The sequence below is a fragment of the Terrapene carolina genome, unplaced genomic scaffold (genome assembly GCF_002925995.2).
Source record: "Terrapene carolina triunguis isolate 2854851 unplaced genomic scaffold, T_m_triunguis-2.0 Scaffold35022, whole genome shotgun sequence".
NCBI lineage: Eukaryota > Metazoa > Chordata > Testudines > Emydidae > Terrapene > Terrapene triunguis.
The window spans coordinates 9,642,047-9,668,392 of NW_020699373.1; the positions used below are offsets into that span (position 1 = coordinate 9,642,047).

At 44.1% G+C, this 26,346-nt stretch overlaps 1 protein-coding gene across 3 annotated transcripts in view; it reads right to left on the reverse strand.

Annotated features, from left to right (window-relative positions):
- The window catches only part of LOC113405310 (proteasome adapter and scaffold protein ECM29-like), an 83,620-nt gene extending 57,517 nt beyond the window's left edge, over positions 1–26,103 (reverse strand). Inside the window, exons 1-5 of one of the 3 annotated variants that reach the window (XM_026646383.1) lie at positions 26,073–26,103; positions 9,300–9,430; positions 4,497–4,613; positions 1,482–1,600; positions 66–215 (exon numbers count right to left, since the gene is read on the reverse strand). In XM_026646383.1, the coding sequence (XP_026502168.1) occupies positions 66–215; positions 1,482–1,600; positions 4,497–4,613; positions 9,300–9,430; positions 26,073–26,094 (539 nt within the window). In that variant the 5' untranslated portion in view covers positions 26,095–26,103. Of the gene's footprint in view, positions 1–65; positions 216–1,481; positions 1,601–4,496; positions 4,614–9,299; positions 9,431–20,428; positions 20,510–25,556; positions 25,681–26,072 lie in introns of those variants that run through there. The other 2 variants (XM_026646381.2, XM_026646382.1) reach the window with 2 other exon arrangements.
- Between the last annotated feature and the right edge of the window lie 243 nt (positions 26,104–26,346).

Here is a 26,346-nt window from a genome sequence, read left to right on the forward strand (position 1 = left end):
CGATCATCCATCATACAAGATACTCCAAGCGTTACAGGGTTTTGCTGCCGCTCGCCCTCACTTACCCATAAGGCATAAGGAGCACATCCAACATAAAGTCCAAGAGCAGCTGTACAGTCTTTGGTTTTTCGGCAAGATTAAATGGAGAAGCTGCTTTCGATGGTTCAACAGGATATTTCATGTGAAAAAGGGTTGGTATTAGAAGATGCATTAGGCTGAAAAACAATTACATTTACTGCAACTATTTACAAAAACACCTTTTGATTCTTAGCATTAAACAGACAAACTGTACAGCAGAGATTTAGGTGGGGAGAGGGGGGAAGTCAACCGATTCCTATTCTGGTAGCTTTCACTTGATACCCAACATGTCTAACAATGGGAGGCAGGAAGCAAATTGGGGGGTTGGGTTTAAAAAAACAAAACAAAAAAAAATACAAACCCACAAGCAAGGATAAGAATTAATTATCTATGTCCACATTTTTAAGAACATTACTACGTTGTACTTATGTGAATTCATTTAAACACACACAATCTAGCTTCAGAAACTGCAACCAAAGAGAGACTCACAGAGAACATCTCCTGTTCAAAACCTGGGCTCTGATCCTGCACAGGGCTGAGCGCCCTCAAAGTCCCATTGAAGTTAACTGGAGTAGAGGGAGATGAGCACCTCATGGGATCAGACCCAGAGTTATGAAGCATACCTACACCAGGTCTATTTGCTGTACATGTACAGCCAGGTTTCCAAAAGGCCTCAGCACCCAACAGTTCCCACTTACACGCCGATGTTGAAATCCTGGCCCCACTGTAGTCAACCGGAACTTTGCCATTGATTTCAACAAGGCCAAGATTTTACCCCCTGATTCTCGTTTATAATTAAACCACTTTTTACCACTCTGGTAGCATAAAGGCACTTTCAAGTAAGTGAAGATGTCATTTACACTCATTTTAGGGCCCCTGTACACTGCCAGAAGTGCTTGGCACACAGCAGCTCCTATACCTGGCCTGTAATAGTCAGTATCTTATCTATTACGATATATTTCCAAACGTGACACGAGTTTGGATGCCTCAATTTTGGGGTGCCCAACGTGACGCACTTTAAAAAGGCCCAGCTCTCAGAGGGCCAGTGCTCTGCACTCTCTGAAGGTCAGGTTTCTTTAAGGTGTCTCAAGTTGGGCACCCCAAATCATCAGCTGCTTTTGAAAGTTTAGACAGATCTGTCCTATAGTACCACCTAGAGACCCCACCCCCCATCAAATTGATGCCCTATTGTGCTGGGCATTATATAGATTCAACATATGAGACAATCCCTGCCCTGAAGCGTCCTCCATGCTAACTAATGGTCAGGAAGCAAAACTGGATTTCTGAATATATTATCCATCGTGCAAGTCTTTCTAGGTAATCAAATGATCAGCAAGAAAAAGTGCATTTCATTTTAGTCTAACGATATAGGCTTCTTTCATTCCAAGTGCAGATAATCATACCTGTCTTGCTGTGGTTGTGGTTTCCCTTCCATTGCAGTGAGGAGAGTAGGCGCCAATTCACATTGTTTTTCCACAGGCAAACGAGGGTAACCCATCTTAACATAAATTATAGTAAAATTCTGCCAGGGTAAAAAAAAAATATATATGTAATATCAATGCAAAAGAAAAATGGATTTTGTTAAACTAGCCCCATATGGTACATTTCTGACATTGTTGTATATAATAACTGAGGGTCTGAAAGACCAAGCAATTATTTCCAGGGCTAACGATGATTAACCGACAGTTTTCTACTGGCAGGTTCAGCACCTATTCAGCTCTTACCACTGCTGACTTCAATGGGAGGTTTCCTGAGTAAGGCACTGTGACGGAGTCTACTCCCCACGCTGGCCCTGAGAGAGTAAATTAGGCCTAATTAACCCAAAGGTGGCACCTGGAGGAGCAGCCAGGGAGCAGAGATTGATTAATCAGACATGAAGTTCAGCTGGACAGGAACAGAAGGGTCCTATATAAAGCCAGGTAGCTGGCAACAGAAGGGGGCTGCAGGGAAGTAGGTGGCAGATACTCCCTGGGAGGAGGGAGGTGCATTCAGGACTATAGAGGGTAGTCCACGGTCACTCCCTGGGAGGAGGGAGTTGGGAGGCTGGTAAACCGGGGGGCAGGAAGGTAGGAGAAGGCTCAGGGGAAGAGCAGCAAGGAATAGGGGACCAGACCTTGGTTGCTGAAGAGAAGGCCCCTGGGCTGGAACCCAAAGTATAAGGCGGGCCCGGGTTCCCCTACCAGCCACTGGGGACACGGCATACTAGGCAGAGGACACAGAGGTCTATTTGTTCCAGGACAGACTGTGTTACACCCCACAGAAGGGGAACCATGTAGTGACCCAGCCAGAGGGCCGAGTCACAAAGCCGAGGCTGCAGTTCCTGGGTCCGCAGGATGAGAGGACGACGGGAGAGACAGCACCAGAGGATGGCGTAATGCCTGGCCAGAGCTAATCTCCAGAGCAACCAAGGGGAGGCGCCACCTGCGGTGAGTGCACCCCAGGACAGACACTTACGAGAAATCCTCCTGGTCAAAGGCTGCAAATAAAATTAAAAATACAGAGCTGTGGGATAGGACAGCACAAGAGGTTGATAACAGGAGAGGAACCCCTTGCACTGCTAAAGTGCTGGTTCAAATCCAGCTCAGGTTTGTAGTGATGTAGAATGGTTACCTGCTGGCTGTTCAATGACCTGGTTAAAACAATTGTGTTAGGGTGCAGGAGTCAATCCAATTCCCAGTGCACAAGTGCCCATATTACTAGAACTACCACTAGAGTTGGCAGTCTTGTCAATCTCAACCAAGCGGCTAAAGACTAAATACCCCCAGAGAGATGACTACTCTCTAGTGTGTAGAGGTAGTCGTTCAAAGTCAAAGCTTAGTCAGAATGGCTGGATAATGTTGGATCAGTACATTTGATCTGTGGATAAATAAGGACTCTGTTTGTGTGAACAGGAATTTTGAGCCCTGGATGAAGATTCATTGAGCCAAGTACTTTTTTTAAGACAAAGTGTAGCTGCAAATTAAGTCCAGGTGTCTGATAAGTATAACAAAGCCTTCAAATTCTTATCAACAATGCTCTAACCATGTTACTCCAGCTGGATTAAGTTAAGCATGGACCTACTAAATTACTATCATCTTCTGAAATGGTTACAGCTCTTCTCCAATTTGCACGCACACATGACCTTGACTGGTTTATCTGATTAATAATTTTTTAAAAGATCAAACCATTGTGAGAAGTTAGCAAGAGACCATTCTGACGTGACCTCTGTGGTATTTAATTCAAATGTTCAGTAATGAAATAGAAGCAGTGATTCACAATGGAAAGGATTCACAATGTTCTTAGCACCGTTAAGCCGACCAACACAATGCAGAGGTGAGCTGGGCTATGTTTCTTTGTAGTCACGGTATTTATTAAAACATCACAAAACGGACTACACTGTAAGAAACAACATACATCACTTCAGTATAGGATTGTCAGCAGATTTTTGCCATAGACAACAACGATGGCACACAAAGCTGCTTTTCAAGTTTACCGTCACACAAGATGTTTTTCCTCAGTGTTCTACAGAATATGAACCGCTTGTAAATCCTTGGCCTCGTCCAAGGTAAAGCTCATGTACAATTTCTCCCATTGTTAGCTTTTGCTTTTGGACAATCAGCTGCTTCCAGGGTTCCAGTGGAAGTGAATGCTACTTAATGACAGTTTAACAGTCTAAACATTTCCATCTCCGCTCCCAAGGATGTTATTTTCCGTTAAGAACACGCATGGCTTAGCAGCAGAGCCATGAGAGGGAAGACAGGTCTTTTCCAATGTTCTGCAGTCTTTCCCATGAAATCAGTATCAGTATTTGTAATACACACACTACAGTTCAGCTAAGAATGGTCTTCACTAGTTTCACAAAGTGGTTAGTAGTTTTAGGTCTTTTTTTTTTTTTTTTTTTTAAGATTAAATGAATCTGATAAAGTTTCCCTTCTGAAAAATGGGGATATTATTCCCTGTCTCCTGCTTTGTCTCATCTATCAAGGCCCTGATCCTGAAAATACTTACACATACTACTCATGTGCATAAAGACAAGCACATGTTTATATATTTGCAGGATCGTGGCCCTAAATTGTAACCTCTTCAGGGCAGAGATTCACTCAGTAGGTGCTGGTTCTGCACCTGGCACAATGGAGCCTCTAGGTGCGACTAATACAAACAACAAATCTGTCAATTTCAAGTACTCATGAAAGTTGGAGAATAATTGAAGTGGTCTCACAAAAAGTTGTCAGCAATTTAGTGGTTTCATAAAACTACTAGTTTCACCCATGCTAGTGGCATATAGTTGTTTATTTTAAGTCACTTTAAAGCATCTCTCGTATCACAATAATATGTTTCTGAAGGGAACTGGCAGAGTTAAGTACCACGAGGAGCCTCTAAAAAATAGAAAGCTCACCTTTGTACAAATCAGGTAATGTTCTTGGAAGAACAGTACTTACGGTGACAAAGGAAACTGCAGCGGGATCTTGGTATTGGACTAGTAAAGTCTCTACTGGAAGTTGAATTTTTGGACGACTTTTGATGCGTTTATTCAAGTGAACTAGGAGCTCCATGACCTGGGAGGGAGAAAAAACGATTAACCTCAGAGCTTTGGGTTCAATATGTTCCCAATACAATATGATCCATTAAACACAGAACAGGCCAAAGAGTTCTGCATGACTTAGTTTCCAACTCTTTGACAAGATGGCTGCCATCATTTATCATATTATCCATTAGCTCGCATGAAATGCGTTGGTGGTCTCCAGACACTTTCTAATGGACTCTCATCCACATCACAAAACCATCCACCACAAGTGGTGCCCTTGTTAGCAGGATTGGAAGAGATGTCAAGGAGGGAATGATTATGGAGAGTTAACTTGTCTCTCTATATATAGTTGGCGGCTGTATCTCAAGATGGAGGAATGCTGGCAGAGTGATGTGGGGAAGGTTGCAATGTGCCATCAGTGCTGTACCCTGTGGACAGAGGAGGATTCTAGTACTGAAAATCTAGCACTTGCCAAACCAGTTTGAGAAAAGAAAAAGGATTCACATTAAATGAGACAGTAATTAAATTGAGCTAGAACATTTGTATACAGGGACGTCCCTAGAAGGGTGCGGGGCCTGGAGCGGAAGTGATGGATTCGTCTCTTCTAGGACCAACTGCGCCAGCCAATCGCACCGGCTCACGGGGCCCGGAGCAGTCGCCCCGATTCGCCCTACCCAAGGGACAGCTCTGTTTGTATACCACCTTCTCCCCTCCCAAGTGCCTCATCTGGGCCAGCATGGTCAAAGACTCCAGACTGCACACGGTCAACTCTGTTCCTGAAGCACCTGGGCATGATCTACCCAATACACACTATCAGCCTTCCTGGTGTCTAGCTGAGACTGGGCTTTGGATGAGAGTTAGCTAGCTGAAGCGCAGCATGGAGAACACAGAGTCAGTGTTGGCAGGCTAGGGGAAAATGACTGGAGGAAATAGCAGAGCTGACCTTTACTATCTCAGCCGGGAGAGTCTGCACATCTTGTGTTACCCAAGTTAGCAACTTGGATAACTTGTTCAAATCTCTGCTACTTCTGGAGCCACAGATAGCAGCAGTGGCCATGAGTGCTTTTTCTCCCATCTAGACTGGCATGAAAGTTGCAACTCTTTTCTTTTTGATGTAGCGCTCACCCTGGTTACCTGCACCTTCGTTACCACTGGAGGGGATTACTGCAACGTGCTGCTTTTGGGGCTACTCCTGAAGACGTAACGGATGTTTCTGCTGGTGAAGAAAGCAGTTGTTTGCCTTTATGCTTTCTGTGAGAAATACTAATACACCTCTGCTCTAGAGACTGCACTGGGTAGCTGAGGAACCCCAAAGATCCACAGAAGTCAGCTGGAGCTGAGGACAATTAGCACTTCAGTTTATTTATAGGTGCAATTCAAACTGATTTTGATCTAACTTAGCCTCTCCTTGTATGGGCTTGTAGGGAATATAATCTAGTTCCCTCTCCAAGCTCAGGGAGAGAAGGATCCAGCACAGTGCAAGAGGTAGCATAAAAAGCTTTCATAGACAGTTGAGCAATAACATGGAACTGGGGTGTTATGAGAGTCTGTAAACCGCTACCTGGTAAGCTAACCCAGCAAAGACAACACATGTAGCAAACCTTAAAGCAGTTAATTGTGGGTATTTCACCTGTAACCACATATTATTGCTATTATACAGAGTGGGGGAGGGAATTACACCCAAAACACATTATGCAGGAGAACAAAGCATAACAGATTGTAATCACAGCAAGAGAACTTCCATATACAATGACAGTTTGGGGCACCTGGTTAAACCATTCAGGATGGCAGTTGAGAAAGAAGCTGGTTCGAATCAGATGTGTCTGGGTTCGACTGAGGAGGTATTAGATTTTCTAAGTTAGTTAAGAAGGTATATGAGGGTTTCAAGGTAAGCGGTCGGCCTCAACCTCTCACTCAGTCTACATGTCTATGACCCATCCTAGAGACACCTGGCACGGTGCTAGCAGTCAAAGAATTCAGGATGAGAGCAAGGGAAATGAAGTAACATGCTAGTTGGAAGAAATCAAAGGGAGGGGAGGGAAGCCTGAGGAGGAAAAGTACTGATGGTCAGAGAAACCCTATGTATGGTGGAAAAACTGGTTGGAACTGAAGAAACTACTCCTGCTCTTCTAAAACTACGTTAAGACCAACAATGACATTTAGGGCTAGTCTACACTTGAACGTTTTACCAGTATAACCAGGAGGTGGGATTATTTTTTGCTAACACTGTTATGCCGGTAAAAGCCACAATGTAGATGCAATTATCCCAGTATAATTACACTGCTAGAGCTTATTTAAACTCCCAAATCAGAGCAAGCTAAACCGCAAAAGCACTTTTATATCCTATAACTATGTCTACGCTGCAGGGGTTTTGCCACTTAGATTATGCCAGCATCTTTCCATTTCCGATTTCATTCATCTGGCTTATTGGCCTTTGTTTTCTCAAGACCACAATTCAGCAAGCGCTTAGGCAAGTGCTTAAAGTTAAGCTTGTGCTTAGCTCCGTTTGACTTCAAATGTGTTTAAGTGCTTCGCTGAATAGGGATGGGTCTAAAGAGGGAGGCCAACGTTCTTTGCTGAATCAGACCAACGTTAGCACAGACCATTCGGTATATTTTGAAAAGTTGTTGGTGTCTGAAAACATGCCATATTTCTCAGTCTCTTGTGGTAGTTTAGAAGTGAGACTAAAGTGAGCCCGCAGATTGAAAAGCAAGGCTTTGAGGTAAATAATCGTATCAAAAGCAGAGCTTGCGTTGAACAGGTTTCTCTGCACAAATGCATAGTGCAGATTAGATCTTTGCTGAGGTTTACGAGCGGTCAGTTAGGTTTTTAATCACCTTTGATTGGCTGCTAAACACTTAATTTAGAATAATTTTCCTGTATATTTGTTTAAGATTAGAACCGTAAACATAATTAAAAACCAACAGAATAATCTGTAAATCGGGATTTAAAATAATTTTCAAAACAAAAATACTGGAAGAGTCAATTCCTCCCCCACCCCATTTTGTCAAGAACAACATTCAGGATTCTGTATTTCCCTGCCGAGAGTGGACCTTACAAACATTTGGGAGCACAGGAAAATGATCGGTTATGTTCATGATATCTTTTGCATGGAAAATATCAAACTTTGGTCTAGACAGGAAAGTAAAGTGAGTAATATTTTTTGGTTTACAATTTAATGTTAAGCCCACACCGAAACAAAAATATTCATTTGTCATTTTAAAAGGTTTCTTCCTTAAATTACATAAGATTTTTAATTTTTAAAAATTGCAGTCTTTGGCCTTTTCCTACGCATAACCATTCAGATGAATCTGGTTAACAAATTCCAACTTGAAAGAAGAAAACACATCACATACCCAGACATTAAGGAACTTCACCAGCTAGCCGGATGCTCTCTCTCACAACAGTCCTTCAGCAAGTTGACAACAATACGCATCTAGTGCCAGATTTTCAAGTATTCGGCACCCACAACTGGGACCAGTTTTTGGTGCTTAAATGGGAGCTGAGCTCTTTTGAAAATCTGGCCCCGACTGTAGGTGTTGAGCTTTTTAGAAAACTTTGGCCATAGTGGGACAATAGTTTCCCCACTTGCACAAGATGGATAACATTGGGGTGGAGAGGGGGGGTTGGCAGATTCCAAAAAAAAACCTGAATCTCCGTGGTAGCCCATCTCTCAGTTGCTATGCCCAGATTTCTAGTGCACCCTGTAACAGATATGGCAGTTTCCTGCAATATCTTTGGGAGATATTGAATTAAGTTTAAGTACCTTTGGAGTCCATTGTATTAAATGCAAAGGTTATGTATTAGTGAGGGCCTTGAGGATCAAAGGACTATAATGCACAATGTGGCAGATAAGAATGAACTTTTGGGACAACACGTGAAGTGGATTTCCCAGGAAATATCTAGGAGGGAGATGAATGCAAATTCCCCACTCACAATTATGCAAAAACCCAGCCTTTGCCCTGAAGGGGGGTGATTCTCCCCCCAAGATCAAAGGCCCAAACCATATAAAGGAGTGACTTTATACAGACACTTGGGGGAGCCTATTCTGAGCTACCAGCTGTTAGGAACTTGTAACCACAGAAGAATCCCTTGGTGGGGTTTGAAGGACTGACTCCTCCCGGAGCCCCTGCTGGAGTTGGAGATGATTTCCAATAAGCTTATTAGCATGGGTGCAGCTTCTTTTGCTTTTAATGTTTTCTCTGTATTGCTTTCATCTGAAGAACAAACGTGCTTTCTTAGAAAGGGCTGTGTGATATCACTGAGGGCAATTACACTGTGTATAGCCTCCAAGGAGAAAGCAAAGTGCAGGTGCAGGCCATTAAGACCATCTGACTTACTGGGGAACTCACAGTGTAAGGCAGGGAGTTGCGCAATCTGGAAAAAACCCAGTCAGGAGGGGAGAGACGTGGGTCTCCGCCCACAAGGTGACAGCTGAGGAGCTGGGAGCCTATGAGTGGGTGCCCTTGCTGGACCACCAAGGGGGAAATACAGGTGCAGTTGCCCTGAACTGACACACAACCAGTTAAGTGAATGATAGCAATGACTATTGCAAGTATCCTGGTCTGACAGCAAACAGGAGTGACTCTATACATCACATTAACATTACACAGAATATTTTCTCTTACGGAAAGCAGCCAGTAACACCAAATCATCGATACATCATGGATGTCTACATCTCCAGTGACTGGAAATCTTACAATAACTGCACCCTTACCTTTTTACGCACTCCTTCCTGCGTGCTGGACAGTTTGAGCAGGACAGGGGGTAGGAATTTGGATATAATATTCTGTAACTGCTCATCTGTTTCTGCATGGCCAAGACGTAAGAATACACGTTCAAGTTGATCTGTAGTTTAAAAAAAATAAAGTTAATTTGGAGTTAGAAAGCCAAACAGCAGACAAATCTTTTCCTACTTATGGGTTTGTAACACAGCAGCTGGGATGAAAGTATGGTAAGGATTGAGCATCTTCAATCAAAGCTCTCAACAAAGCATGATCTTCTATTCTTAAAACTGCATGCAAACTTTCCGTTGCTGAAAGATGCTGGATTGATGGCCTTCAATCCTCGATTATTCACAGATCGGGTTCAGCAGTGCAAACTTCCACACACTGCCCCACTTATGGGCCTCAGCCCTAATCTAGAATACCCACAGGCGGAGACAGTACTTCAGCCTCCGTACCTAGTAATCCTTTGGCCTCGCTGCTCTGACCGCCAACCAACGTGTCAATTGTGGTGGTCGTTTTTGAGATACAGACATCTGTCTGCTGGACTCTGGACTAAGACCATAACAAAGGCCACCAGACAGCCACTGAATGGCAATAACTTTTGGTCTATTATTATTTATATTGCTGTAGAGCCTAAGAACCCCTGTCTGGACCAGGACCCCCTGGTGCTGTACACTGCACAAACAGATGGTCCCTGCACCAAGAGCTTACAATGTAACGAGGGATGGATTTGATCCAGCAACCTAGAGAGGAAAGGCTCTATGCTCTGATACCAATCCACTGAGCCACCATTAGAAAAACCATTTATGAAGCTGAACAAACTATCTGGATTTGCTATTATTTGTTAACCCAATTTTCAAGCGAGACTGTCATCATCAATAGGAATTAAACGTGGGTGCCAGAAAAGTAATGATATTTTGACATAACTTAAAATGCAAAAGACTTTGAAGGTCCTATCACCCACATGAATGTGTTGGAGTGTTCTGACAATCTCATTTCTCTATCCCTCTCACCGCCTCTCAGGACCACCCAACCCAGGAAGGAGTATAAAATAATAGTATGAATGTCAGTAAGGACATAGGAGTCACAAATGATACAAAATCAGGAGGGGAGGAAGAGATAAAAAACATGCATCTGTTCCTGTATGAACTAGGAAAGGATCCTCTTAGGAACACTGACAAGACCAAAATCCTCTATCGGCAACTCAAGCAATTGGCTTGAAGACCAACTGTCTTTAGACTAATAAATGGGAAAGTCACTGTTTTAAGCACGAGGATCTAGCTGATCTGATGGCTAAACTAGAAGAAAAGCAGACTGACACATGGGTAGCAAGACACCGAAGCAGCACTTTCACAGCTTGGGATGGGGGCAGGATGGTTCTGATACACAAGGGCAGTAGTGTTCCCGACTCTTCTCTGCATCTTCACTATGCACACCTGATCTACAACGGATTGCTAACAGGGTCAATGCAATTGGGAGATTACAGGCAAAAAGGCAGCCTACAACAAGGGGAAGCTAAAACCCTTACAGATCCAACATGGACTGCCCCACAATGGTTTGCTCTTAACTTAAATGGAGGGGAAATGCCCTTTGCCCTGTCCCTAATCTGTGATGCTTGCAGGACAAAAGTATGTTGTTGGGGGCTCCAGGATGCTCTGATACAAGAGAAGGAAAATCCCTTGTTAGATGATCCATACCACGCATTAAAGGATGTGACAGAGTGTACTACCTGGAGACCCAGGTAGAGTCAAGAGTCAGTCCTCTATCAGCTCTACAGAGTTATGGTCCACATGCAGTTGGTCTTGACAATCTATCAAGCCCTACTGCTACATATCAGAGGAAGCAGCAGCAAAGAGGGGCCAGTCTAATGCAGTCAAGTAAGGAGGAAGCAGTGCTCTTCTGCTTGAAGCACCCGAAAGGAGAGAATGTTTGTTTGAACTTCAGTTATACCCTACAAAAGAGAGGAGGATTTGATGGGTTGAGGGATGGGCTGCTCAGACTTGGGGGAGGGAGAGGCCCTCCTGTCACAAAGGTTTAACCCTGTATTCCTTGGGAACCCAAAGCTCCCCCGGAAGTCAATGAGTTTTGGATGGATACACAAGGGATGGAGGGAATCAGTCCCTCAACGGGCAACACGGAGGTTTAAGTACCAATACTGTACCTGCAGATTTGAAGTGACTTTTGAACACTCACTATGCAGATAGGAAGGCCTTTGGAAATGCTGCTCTATTGTCTCTAACTTTCCCCATCCCTTTGTTAAAGCCCTTCCAGGGCTTGTCTACGCTTACAGCGCTGCAGCAGTGCCACTGTGCCACTTTAGCACTTAGCGAAGATGCCGATGGGAGACGCTCTCCTGTCGGCAGAGGTACTCCACCACCCCTGAGCGACGTAGTTATACCGACTAAGGTGGTCGTATAGACCTCTTAGCCACAGTATCATCTCTCTGCAGGCAGCAGACCAAGCGCATGCACGTCCCTCCCAACATTTTGTTTCCGGTTGAACTAAACAGGGTAAGCAGTTGAAAAGACAAATGACTATAAGATTTTAATGCCAGCTGAATTACAAGTCAAAATTCAGCAGTTCCTCCAATACAAATTGTACTTGTCAGTGAATCTCTGGTCTTATGGGGATTTTTCTTGCTTTCTCATGCTATCAGCTGCCTCAGGGAATCAAGATACATTCCTCCCACCTAATTTTAAAAAAAGCTTCTCTCATGTCCTGCCTTTCTCTGTCATATTTCATTTCCCTAAAGTATCTGCCTTCTGAGAATTCTCCGATGCTTCATGAATTGAGCAGCCTGGGGTAATAAGAGCCTGATCCTGAGAGTCAGTGGGCACACGCAACTCTGACTGCGTTCTGTAACCTTAACAAAGCCAACAACAATACTTGCAGTGTCTGTGCTCACCACTGGCTGCAGTGCACCCAAACTCCACATCTGGGAGGCCTTCCCAATGTCATGTTCCTTGTGGTAGAGAATAAACAGGACTTGATTGCAGTGAATGCAAAGAAGATAAGTTTATTTATTATAACCTTCAGCTAAAGATATATAATTTTCAAAAGCAGAGATATAGAGTAGAAGCCACAGGAAATATAGGAATTCTGTGAAGCAGCAGTCAAGCAAAACGTATGTTAAAAGGGAAGGGTCAACTAACAAAAAGTATACTGCTTTTCCAATTTTTTCCTCTGCTATTGTTATACGTAGCACCCAAGACTACTATGATAAGATGAAAGAGAGTGGAGAAAGAACAATTTCCTCTCTGCCCAATGTATTTACTTTGTGTGTTTGACATGTACATTATTTTCACAGGTTTCCTCTGTATGGTCAGTTAAGTTCCAGTCTCGCAAATGCGGACTCGTGTGCTTAACTTTAAACCTGGAGTAATCCCACTGATTGCAATGGAACTATTCACATGCTTGAAGTGAAGCACATGGGTGTTTGCAGGATCATGGACTAAATCAGTTTCCTCTGTTGTTGGTGTGGGCTTGTCACATGGCAACAGGGAAGAGGAAAAACGTTTTAATAAAAACAAGAAAATGTGACTGTAAACCCACAAACCCTGACAGCTGTATCACCTGAAACCACTTTTAATGATCTAAATTGACCACTTCTCAAGTTGTTTGCTGCATTGGTGTAGCCGTGTTGGTCCCAGGGTATTAGAGAGACACGATGGTGAGGTAATATCTTTTGTTGGACCAACTGCTGTTGTTGAATGAGATGCGCTTTCGAGCTACACAGAGCTCTGAAGCAGCAGTTCTGTGTAATTTGAAAGCTTCTCTCTCACCAACAGCAGTTGGTCCAATAAAAGATATTACGTACCCATCTTGTCTCTGTCATTTCTCAAGCTGACAGTGTACTTTAGAGGAGAGCATCCCCAAAGAACCAAATAAAAGAACACATTTGGCTCCATCTGGTCCAACGGAGATGGCATCAGACTGGGACTCAGGAGACCTTAGATCTGTTCCCAGCTATGACTGACCTGATTGTGTTACGTCTGGCAAGTCATCTCACCTCTCGGCACCTTTGTCTCCCTTCATATCCTTTATCTGTCATCTATTTAGTCTGTAATCTCTTTGGAGTACAATTTTTCTCTCACTATGTATTTGTCCAGCACCCATCCCAATGGAGTCCTGATCTCAGTAGGGGCCTTTCGGTGCTACTAGAATACAAATGATTAACAACTCTCTGACTTGCTTTCCTGGCTACCAAATTCCAAAGAAAGGTAATCAGTACGGCTGTCAATTAATCGCAGTTAATTCACGCAGTTAACTCAAAAAAATTAATCACAATTGAAAAAATTAATTGCAGTTTCAATCACACTGTTAAACAATAGAATACCAATTGAAATTTATTAAATATTTTGGATGTTTTTCTACATTTTCATATATATTGTATTCTGTGTTGTAACTGAAATCAAAGTGTATATTATTTTTGATTACAAATATTTGCACTGTAAAAATGATGAGGAAAAGATGCTGGTGGCATCTGATAATGAAAATGAATATGCATCAGTCCACATTGCTTTGGATTGTTATCAAGCAGAACCCGTCATCAGCATGTCCCCTGGAATGGTGGCTGAAGCATGAAGGGATATATGAATCTTTAGCGCATCTGGCACGTAAATATCTTGCGACGCTGGCTACAACAGTGCCATGAGAATGCCTGTTCTCACTTTCAGGTGACATTGTAAACAAGAAGCAGGCAACATTATCTCCTGCAAATGTAAACAAACTTGTTTGTCTGAGCAATTGGCTGAACAAGAAGTAGGACTGAGTGGACTTGCAGGTTCTAAAATTTTACATTATTTTATTTTTGAATGCAGGTTTTTTTGTACATAATTCTACATTTGTCAGTTCAACTTTCACGATAAAGAGATTGCACTACAGTACTTGTATTAGGTGAACTGAAAACTACTATTTCTTTTGTTTTTTTATAGTGCAAATACTTGTAATAAAAAATAAATATAAAGTGAGCACTGTACACTTCGTATTCTGTGTTACAAAAGGAGCACTTAAGACGATAAAGTCATGAATTCTTTGCTTCAGTCTTCACAGCTGAGGATGTTAGGGTGATTCCCAAACCTGAGCCGTCCTTTATAGAGGACAAATCTGAGGAATTGTCACAGATTGAAGGGTCATTAGAGGAGATTTTGGAATTAATTGATAAACTTAAAAGTAACAAGTCACCAGGACCAGATGGCGTTCACCCAAGAGTTCTGAAAGAACTCAAATATAAAATTATTAACTAGGGTTTGTAACCTGTCCTTTAAATCAGCTACTGTACTCAATGACTGGAAGATAGCTAATGTAACGCCAATATTTAAAAAGGGCTCTAGAGGTGATCCTGGCAATTACAGACCGGTAAGTGTAACGTCAGTACCAGGCAAATTAGTTGAAACAATGGTAAAGAATAAAATTGTCAGAAGAACATAAATTGTTGGGCAAAAGTCAACATGGTTTCATATCTTACTAATCTATTAGAGTTCTTTGAATGGGTCAACAAACATGTGGACAAGGGGGATCCAGTGGACATAGTGTACCTAGATTTCCAGAAAGCCTTTGACAAGGTTCTTACGTAAATTAAGTTGTCATGGGATAAGAGGGAAGATCCTTTCATGGATTGAGAACTGGTTAAAAGACAGGGAACAAAGGGCAGGAATAAATGGTAAATTTTCAGAATGGAGAGGGGTAACTAGTGGTGTTCCCCAAGGGTCAGTCCTAGGACCAATCCTATTCAACTTATTCATAAATGATCTGGAGAAAGGGATAAACAGTGAGGTGGCAAAATTTGCAGACGATACTAAACTGCTCAAAATAGTTAAGACCAAAGCAGACTGTGAAGAACTTCAAAAAGATCTCACAAAACTAAGTGATTGGGCAACAAAATGGCAAATGAAATTTAATGTGGATAAATGTAAAGTAATGCACATTGGAAAAAATAACCCCAACTATACATACAATATGACGGGGGCTAATTTTGCTACAATTAGTCAGGAAAGATCTTGGAGTCATCATGGATAGTTCTCTGAAGACGTCCATGCAGTGTGCAGCGGCAGTCAAAAAAGCAAACGGGATGTTAGGAATCTTTAAAAAGGGGATAGAGAATAAGATGGAGAATATCTTATTGCCCTTATATAAATCCATGGTACGCCCTCATAGAATCATAGACTTTAAGGTCAGAAGGGACCATTATGATCATCTAGTCTGACCTCCTGCACAACGCAGGCCACAGAATCTCACCCACCCACTCCTGTATCAAACCTATGTCTGAGCCATTGAGGTCTTCAAATCATGGTTTAAAGACTTCAGGGTGCAGAGAATCTTCCAGCAAGTGACCCGTGCCCCACGCTGCAGATAGGCGAAAAACGCCCAGGGCCTCTGCCAATCTGGCCTGGAGGAAAATTCCTTCCCGACCCCAAATATGGCAATCAGCTAAACCCTGAGTATGTGGGCAAGACTCACCAGCCAGACACCCAGGAAAGAATTCTCTGTAGTATCTCAGATCCCACCCCATCTAGTGTCCCATCACAGGCCATTGGGCATATTTACCGATAATAGTCAAACGCCAATTAATTGCCAAAATTAGGCTATCCCATTATACCATCCCCTCCATAAACTTATCAAGCTTAGTCTTGAAGCCAGATATGTCTTTTGACCCCACTACTCCCCTTGGAAGGCTGTTCCAGAACTTCACTCCTCTGATGGTTAGAAACCTTTGTCTAATTTCAAGTCTAAACTTCCTGATGGCCAGTTTATATCCATTTGTTCTTGTGTCCAAATTGGTACTGAACTTAAATAATTCCTCTCCCTCCCTGGTATTTATTCCTCGGATATATTTAGAGAGAGCAATCATATCTCCCCTCAGCCTTCTTTTAGTTAGGCTAAACAAGCTAAGCTCTTTGAGTCTCCTTTCATAAGACAGGTTTTCCATTCCTCGGATCATCCTAGTAGCCCTTCTCTGTACCTGTTCCAGTTTGAATTCATCCTTTTTAAACATGGGACACCAGACCTGCACACAGTATTCCAGATGAGGTCTCACGAGTGCCTTGTATAACGGTACTAACACCTCTTTATCTCTCCTGGAAATACCTCGCCTGATGTATCCCAAGACCACAATAGCTTTTTTCACAGCCATATCACATTGGCAGCTCATAGTCATCCTGTGATCAACCAATACTCCAAAGTCCTTCTCCTCCCGTTACTTCCAACTGATGCATCCCCAGCTAATAACAATAATTCTTGTTATTAATCCCTAAATGCATGACCTTGCACTTTTCACTATTAAATTTCATCCTATTACTATTACTCCAGTTTACAAGGTCATCCAGATCTTCCTGTATGATATCCAAGTCCTTCTCTGTATTGGCAATACCTCCCCGCTTTGTGTCATCCGCAAACTTTATTAGCACACTTCCACTTTTTGTGCCAAGGTCAGTAATAAAAAGATTAAATAAGATTGGTCCCAAAACCGATCCCTGAGGAACTCCACTAGTAACCTCCCTCCAGCCTTGAATACTGCGTACAGATGTGATCTCCTCATCTCAAAAAAGATATACTGGCATTAGAAAAGGCTCAGAAAAGGGCAACTAAAATGATTAGGGGTTTGGAACGGGTCCCATATGAGGCGAGATTAAAGAGGCTAGGACTTTTCAGCTTGGAAAAGAGGAGACTAAGGGGGGATATGATAGAGGTATATAAAATCATGAGTGATGTGGAGAAAGTGAATAAGGAAAAGTTATTTACTTGTTCCCATAATACAAGAATTAGGGGCTACCAAATGAAGTTAATGGGCAGCAGGTTTAAAACAAATAAAAGGAAGTTCTTCACACAGTGCACAGTCAACCTTAGGAACTCCTTGCCTGAGGAGGTTGCAAATGCTAGGACTATAACAGGGTTTAAAAGAGAACTAGATAAATTCATGGAGGTTAAGTCCATTAATGGCTATTAGCCAGGATGGGTAAGGAATGGTGTCCCTAGCCTCTGTTTGTCAGAGGGTGGAGATGGATGGCAGGAGAGAGATCACTTGATCATTACCTGTTAGGTTCACTCCCTCTGGGGCACCTGGCATTGGCCACTGTCGGCAGACAGGATACCGGGCTGGATGGACCTTTGGTCTGACCCAGTATGGCCGTTCTTATGTTCTTATGTGTTGTAATTGAAATCAGTATATTTGAAAATGTAGAAAACATCCAAAAATATTTAAATAAATGAACAGTGTGATTAATCGCGTGATTAATCGCAATTTTCTTAATCGTGTGATTAATTGTGATTAATTTTTTTAATCGCTTGACAGCCTCAGTAATCAGATCCATTTTGGATTAGCCCTGGCAGTTCCATACTGCTGTGATCTGCTCCACAAAGTGTCTTCTCACAACTGGACCGTAACTGTAGCAAATTAAAAATAAAAAGCCCACTAGCCAAAAATAATAAATAAATAAAAAGTAAAAGCCTTTGACGTGCAATCTGCTAACCAAGACTGAAGCTTTTAATTCAATCTATTGACATATATGCTTTCTGTAATCTGTTATTTTGATGAGTTGGTTAAGTCAGTGTTTTATTAGTATTAATTTGTAAAGCATTTTGCAATCCTTAGATGAAGATTACAATGATGGTATGAACGTTAATTAAGCATCATTTCATCCGTCACTGAAATGCAAGTTACATCTGGAGAACTCTTGAGATTCTACACCAGACTACACCTCTACCTCGATATAACGCTGTCCTCGGGAGCCAAAAAATCTTACCGCGTTATAGGTGAAACTTATATAGAACTTGCTTTGATCCGCCAGAGTACGCAGCCCCGCTCCCCCTCGCCCCAGAGCACTGCTTTACCGCATTATATCAGAATTTGTGTTACACCTCTACCCCGATATATTTCCTAGGTCTCAAATCCAGGCTCACAGAGAATGTTGATCGAGGTCTGGGATTAAATTTAACTCGACCAAGTGACTAAAATGAACTGTTCTTTTTTTTAAGGTTAAACATATAAATTTTTTTTTTTTTTTTTTTTTTTTTTTTTTTTTTTAAAGGGGGATAGGAAACAAGAGAGGGATTCATAGGAGATGGAGCTAGAATAGCTTAACGGAGCCAGATCGTATATTAAGTCTGTCTGAGAAATAACTTCTCTTCTATAGCTTTTAACCATCCTCTCAAATATAAATCTGCCCAAATTATTAACCAAGGTACTCTGGGTCGCTAGGTTCACTCCATGGCCATGACCCACAATGTGGCCATGACCTCTGTTTGAAGTGAAGTGGCAAGACGTCTCCTGCACAAGAGCTGTCTGTTTGGCTGGCAGGGGACTCCACCCCCACTCCTCTTTGAGAAGGTTCGGCCTTACCTCTCCATGGACCATCTCTTCCCTGTCTTCAGGTGGGCTGGAGTCCATCCTAGAGAAGGGATGTCTCAGCCCCACCCCTCCTGAGCAAAGGAGTGTGTGCGTGTGAGGCTCTGCCACCACCACACAATGGTGTCATGGCAATGAGGGGACACACACAATCCTCTGCTGGGATGGTATCAGCCAGGCCTCCCCCAGCAGTTGCTTTCAGAATTAACAGCCCACTATGATTAATGGCGCAATTCACCAATCAGAGCTATTGTTTAGGATGCTGGGCAGATATCACGGCATTAGTTACCCTTGGGACACTTTTTTCAAGCTTTTCTTCCCAACCATGAGGACTAGAAACAGCTTGTTTTTTTTCAAATGAAATCTAGTCACCATGTAACCCAGAAGTTGGGCCCAATGTGTGTGACCTTTTCCAATTGTGCTCCAGTTATGATAGCCACTGGCTATTTATCAAGAATAAATTAAAAACACAAGCAAACAGTAGCATGACAAGATTAAAACAGGCTTGATTATTTGAAAGCAGTAAAAACCAGAATCATCACATGAACTGTTAAACAAATCAGTCTGAAAATGTTTTACCTGTTACTGTAAGAAACGGTGCGTACAATTCTCTCTCTTATTGCAGTTTTTGGTGCGTACAATTCTCTCTTATTGCAGTTTGTATACTATGTGCAATTGACATAGCTTTTTATAGTCAGTTCTACTCTGTCCCGTTTCGATTCTGCAAACACTCACGCATAACTCAATGGCGCTACTGATGTATGTAGGTGTTTGCAAGATTGCGACTTTGTTTTTTCCTACTATTGTAGGGTCTTTCACTCAGTAACAGGGGGAGAGTTTTAAGAAAATGTGTTTGTAAAACCACAAAGATTGGGTGGGGGAGTCGGGAACAGGTACAATATCTGAAACTACTTTAGAACTAATTTTACAAAACTGATCAGATTTCAGGTGTCCTTTCATATTCATTCATTTTGCACTAAAGAATCAGGAAAGTAGAGAAGCCGAAGAAATCTTTAGACCATTGCTTACAGCACCAGGGTCAATTTGTGTATATAGATGGATGATATTTTTAGAAGCAGAAATATTTTTTCTCACAAGTAGGTAACAGCATTTCCATGGTAACTTAAGGATTTCTAATGTCATTTCTAACCCCTTCTGGTTCTTTTCCAACCTATATGATAAAAGTATGTGAAAGAATATTGGTTTCAGAATTGATGGAAATACTACATCTCGCTAGGAGAAAGAACAATACATTTCAGATTGCAGATACTACATATTGTATAAAACCACAAGTATTGTCTTTCTTTTTAAACCATCAAGGGAGTATAAATATTTTTTATAAAGCAAAGCCAGATTAATGGCAAGGCCCCGAACCGCAAACTGTAAGTGACTAGGGACGTTATGGGAGCTCCTTCACTAGAGGTTTTCAAAAGGAGGCTGGACAGCCATCTGTCTTGGATAGTTTAGACCCAACAAATCTTGCATCTTGGCAGGGAGTTAGAGTAGATGACCCTTGCAGTCCCTTCTAACCCTATGATTCTATGACCCCCCCGTCTCCCATATTTACCGCAGTGATCTCTGATCAGACATTACATCATGTTGTTTAGGAGCCTCTAAATCTCTGTAGCCTTCGAGCTGGATCCTTCAGCCACTGAAGTTAATGGCAAAAATCCAATAGGAGATTGATTGGGCCTTTGCTCTGGTTCTGTTATATGGTCGTTTGCCATAAGAAATAGTGGAAAGGGAGGGATGGGGAAGAAGTTTAATATACTGTACCTTTTAAAAGACAGTTTTGCCACCCGTCTCTTATCATTTCTTCAATTAAAACAACAAAATAAACCCTTCTGGATGTTCGGCCTCATCAGTGTCGTTCACTGTTTATCCATCTGTTCAAAGAAGTCAGCTCTCAGTTCAAATGCTATTTTTTGTGTGTCCAGTTTCTCCTCCCTTCCTATTATACTAAAGAATTAGCGCCCAGTGGCATTTATAGCCATTGTAAACAGCAAGTCAGCTGTTCTTTACAGAACGTTGTGATGTGTATTCGGGTAAGAAGAGAATATCAAGTATGAAGTGCATACTTCTATTTATGAAAGCAGATTTGCGGGACTACTAAGACTGGGACATGTCAAACCAGATGTACTTCACAATTGATCTAGTTAGCACAACAGTATCCTAGGCACCCAGCCATACAGTCTGAGCCTGGAAAACAACAGGACTCCAGGAGCTGTGACAGTAACTTTCTGTGAGAGGATGCAGGCAGCTACCTCCTTCACCTTCCCCAGCCTAAACTCCATTTTATAGCAAGAGCCCTGTGATCACAATATTAAAGCCATTCCGGAGGATGTACACTTCCTTAAAAACAGCTGATTGTTACTGCACTAAGACCATTTTATAAAAGTTATTTTGTGCACATATCCTGGAATTTTCCTCCAAAAGGCCCTATGTCAAATAAGTGCTTAATTCTACCTGGATATAGTCAGTCAACTTCATTCCCGGGATGATTGGGGGGAAAGAAGAGGAGACTGAAGCAAACATTAAAAGAACAGAATGCAAAATGAGGCTTTCATTTCTTCAGAAGCTAAACAACTGATTCTGCACCACTCTGGATTGGAGGAGCAAGATACCCAGTTTGGGAGTCCAACTCTGATCTACTTGTATTATGCTTCCATTAAAACACCAGGCAAATTCTTGCTGGAATTGTATTAGGCCTTGGGGAACGTACATCTAGAATGGTTATAGCAGCATACTGGGAGTCAGGGTTTGGAGGTACTGTTCATGGCTCTATTGTAATCTCAAATGACTTTAAGGGAGCACCACAAGGGACCTGTCCTAGTCACTACTCAAGTTTATAAAACATGATCTTTTACTGTGGGAATGTATTTTTCTATTTTCATCATATTCCTCCATAGCAGAGAAAAGTTTAGATACAGATTTGAAATGCCAGAATTTGGATTTCCATGTGCAGCGTGTCATGTTTAGACTCCCTTTAGATTACTACCCATTCTCTTTGAAAATGGCTTTTCTTTCTTTCTGAACACGCACAGCTCTAGGCCCAATTTACTGATTTTATATTAGGATTCAAGCTATCACTGTTTAAATTATTCATCCACCAAATCATAAGCATCCTCATAAAAAGTTTAAGCATACACTCTTTTCTCAACACAAAAAAAGGAGTAACAGCTCATCTATTTGATTGCTGCTACAGATCAAAGTTTCTTATCGCTACACGCCTACAAAACAGGGACAAATTGGTTTTGTGATCTAAAAGAAAATTTTGGTTACTCCTTCAGGAGGCTCATTATCCTGCAGATCGGGTTCCTTTCACAATACAATTTGATGCATTTAATTTTAGTCTCTCACACACTTCTACCTGAGAAGTCTGCCCAATTTTCCCCCTCTGTGCTACCTGAATTTCTTATGCTTCCTGTTAAAGTCCACCTTTGACTGCACAACGTTATCATTTATTGATAGAGGCGGCACTGGAAAAATCACCATCCTCTCTCTCCACAAAAAACCCCACCACCCTCAAGTCAGAAGGGTGGTACTATACACTCTCTAGTGGTACAGCTGACAGATAAGTCATAGTTTACATAGTTTGAGACATCTGATGAGAGTGACATCAAATTGTTAAACTGGATTGTACCCTATAAGACATTCTTCTTTCCCCTCTTCCAGGCTTAGATTAAATTTAAATGTGACTGTAAACCCAGTGACAATAACCAAAGGACACCTTGCCAAAAACAGGTAACAGTTATATTCAGTTTGTAGGTGGAGGAAACTAGCACTCCATAGATTGAATAAAGCTGTGTCTGCGAGCAGGAACTCTTCCTCTAAAGGCATGTCTACGCTAGACTTAAATCGACCTATGTTAGGTCAACTTACAGTCACTGCAGTAATTACTGTGGTGGCTGATGTCCATACTACCCTTCTTCTGTCGGTGGTGCGCGTCCTTCCACCGACTGAAGAGGGGCAGTGTGGGGGACAAGGCTCTCAGCTCCGCTCTGCTCCCGGCCAGCTGCCCGGGCTTCTCACCTCCCCATTCCCTGCTGGGGCCAGACACCCGAGGTTCTCACCTCCCTGAGCAGGGAGCCAGGCAGGGGCAGCCCAGCTGGGAGCGGGGAGCCAGGCGGATGCAGCCTGGCTGGGATTGGGGAGCCAGTGTCAGCCAGGATCTAGCTGCCGGGCTTTCTTGTCAATTTCAGGACTCCAGCAGGGAGCCTTGAAATTGACAAGACAGCCAACAGCAGATGTAAGTAACTCAGTGTCTGAGACAGCATCACCCTAACTACATTAACATAAGTCCTAAGCCTCTCCTGGAGGTGGAGTTATGTGTAGTATGGCACTTACATCAGCGGGACAAAGCTGTACTGTGTACATTACACTGATATAAGTAGGTCTACATGAGCTGCCTTACGTCAACCTAACTATGTAGTGTAGACCAGGCCTGAGTAGTTTTACAAGGTCTGCAAGTGAAGGGAACACTGGCAATATATAGTTGACTGTATAGGAAGAATTTCATGGCTGATGGTGACCATGGAGTCTGTGATCAATTTTTCTAGACTACAGTGGTCATGACAATGATTCATCCCAACTGTCACTGGAATAAGTATGTTGCGATTTGTGTCAGACCTGAGAATCAGTGAATTCTGTAGGTTTTTCTTATTCCTACATGAAATTATGGTTCTTTAGTGGCATCAGGGACACCACTAGTTTGATGTTCCGTAGTCTATTCACCTCATCCAGTAGTTCAGTGGTTCTCAAACTGTGGGTCGGGACCCCAAAGTGGGTCATGACCCCATTTTAATGGGGTCGCCAGGACTGGTTTAGAGTTGCTGGGGTCCGGGGCCGAAGTCAAAGCCCGAGGACTTCAGCTCTGGACAGCAAGGCTCAGGCTGGGCTTAGACTTTGGTCCCCTAGCCTGAGGCGGTGGGGTTCGGGCTTGGGCTACCCCACCTGGGGCAGCAGGGCTCGGGCAGGCTCAGGCTTCGGTCCCCCGTCCTGGGGTTGTGTAGTAATTTTTATTGTCAGAAGGGGGTCACAGTCAAATGAAGTTTGAGAACTGCTGCAATAGTTTGTAGAAACTAAGCAGGCTAAAGGGGTTTTCTCTAAAGAGAGGACAGAAGAATCAAGTTATACATCAAGCAGCAATGCATGGTTTAAATCTGACAGCCTGGAGCTTGAAAGTCTGCATTAAAACCTTTCTTCCTTCTGCTGAGTTTCTGGTAGTGAAATCAATTCCACAGTCAAGCCAAGTTTAAAACACCACTTTCCTCAGCCCACTGATTTCTCCCATGGATCAGGATCAGCTGGGTTATACATCACGCTGTTATTAATTCATCAAGGTTGTCTGAAAACTAGTTTTGTTATATCTCAGGAGATGCAGCAACAAGACAAGAAAACACTCCCTTAACATTTTATACTTCTTCAGAGACAGATCTATCATTACTGCACCAGATTCAGCAGTAGATTTGAAGGTTAAAAAACACCCCAAACTGGGTGTCCTTTCCCTCCAAATAAAAAAATATCTAAATTTGAACTACGTGACTCAGATTCTGACTACCATCCTGATCAGCACTGAGAACTGCATGGGCACAGGACCTGCCATGGAGTTTTAATGCTGGATCAGAGGCATCATTTGCAGAATAGAAGAAAACTGAAATGGATAAAATGTATTTTCCAATATATTTTATTCTTATACTAGATTCCTACTTTAAATTCAAACAAAACATATCAAGCTCTGGAAGGGGAGAGTTTGTATATATGCACTTATTATTACAAGAAAAAAATATGAAATGAGTGAAGGATTATTCATATCTATTGTGTGCTGTCAGACGCTACTCTGGAGAGGAATATAAACAACCAAAACTTTAAAATACTTTGCACCTCTGTAGCACTTCTGATCCAAGCATCTCCACGCCCTCTGCAAACATTAAGCTTCACAAGACTCTAGTCTGATAAGGGAGCATAACTAATTGGAGTTCACAGATGGAGAAACTGAGTCACGGAGCCAGGAAGGGACTTGCCCAAGGTCACACAGCGAGCATGATGGCGAGATGAGCCAGAGATCCCCTGTAACCACTGAGCAGGGAAGGCATCTGCTCTAACCACTCAGCCAGTCTCAGCTGACGCCCACCAGTAACTTGCTAGGACTGAGAACTACATTTCCCAGCCAGCATCAGTGTCGGGGCTGCTGACAGTTCCTGCTCCGGGGCCCCAGGCCCAGAAACTCACCCCTCCCACGGCAGGGCCCAGGCCCCTGGCAGGGAGAGCGACACCGGTGGGGGGACATTAAACGGGGGGACCCCCGAGCGGGGCCCCGCCCTGATCAGCCTGCAACAGCCTCCCCTCGCCCTGTCCCCGCGGGGCCGAGCGCCCTGTCCCCGCCCTGCTGCCGGGGGGCTCCCCGGGGCGTCCCCAGTGGGGGCTGGAAAGCAGAGTCACTGCGGCCTGGGGCCCAGCCCCGGGGGGAGACATTCAGCCTCGGGCCCCAGGCGCCGCTGGCTGAGGCTCGTGGCCCCAGGCCCGGCCTGGCAGAGCCCCCCACACCCCCCACGGGGACCCTGGCCCGGGGCTGCGGCCGGCCGGGCTGAGACGCGCGGGGAAGCCCCGGCCCCGGGCTTTAGTTTCCATTTCACACCGTGACTGCGCACAGCCGAGGCCTAGCCCCGGCTCCCTCCCCGCCCCCGGCCCGGGGCGCCCCCGGCCACACGGGGCGATGAAACCAGCATCCCCCCCCTTCCCCAGCTCCCCGCCCCCTCAGAGAGAGGGGACCGGCCCCGCCCCACGGACAGGCACACACCGGGGGGGGGGGGTGCCCGGGGGAGGGGGATCCTGCCAACCCAGCGCCCCCTCCCCCGAACCCCCCCCCTCTCCGCCGCCCCGGAGCCGTGTCAGTGTCACTTACTCAGCTCGTCCTGGGCAGCGGAGGCGGCCGCAGCCATGTTGGCAGCCGCCGCGGGAGGAGGCGGGGGCTCTGGAGCAATCCCGTCACTCGGGGTGGGGTGGGGTCCCTCCCCGCCTCGCCCCTTCGCTCTCCCCGCGCCCCCTTCGCCTGGCCGCGGGGCCGGGGCCCTGCCCGGCTTCTCCCCTCCCCAGCGCCAGCCGCCGGGCGAGCGCGGCAGCTCCCTCCGTGCGCGAGCGAGGGTGGCTCCCACACCCTCCCCCAGTCCAGCCTCCCTCCGGTTTTATATTTAGAAAGAGCTGAGCCCTCGTCCCACCCCCCCCCCCCTCCCTCCCTCCCTCCCTGGTCTATTTCCCCCTCCTCTGCCTGCGCCTGAGAAACAACCCAACCCCGAGGGCTGAAGGTGCTCACCCCAACCCAGCAGCCCTCGCCTGCTGCCCATGTGCTCGGGGCTGCTTCCCTCGTGGCTTTCCTCTTGCTGCCTTTGCACCCAGCCTCCCCAAGGGGAGGGCAACTGACCTGAGTCCATGCTGACCTCCATGGCTGCCGAGGCACTTTCTTTTCTTCACTTAGAAGGGGGGTCGGGGTGGGGTGGAGAGAAACAGGTCAATCAGCAGCAAAACGGCTGCGTTTCTCCCCCTATCTGTGGTAGGTGCTTGTAGCAGTCTGGAGGATTTCTAACTGGGAAAGGTGCTGCCTGGGACTTGGAGCCACTGCCGGTCGGGCACAGATTTTAGAGGAAGTGTGAAACACTCCCAGGGGGTGCCACTTCCTCCCATCTGTCCTTCCACTG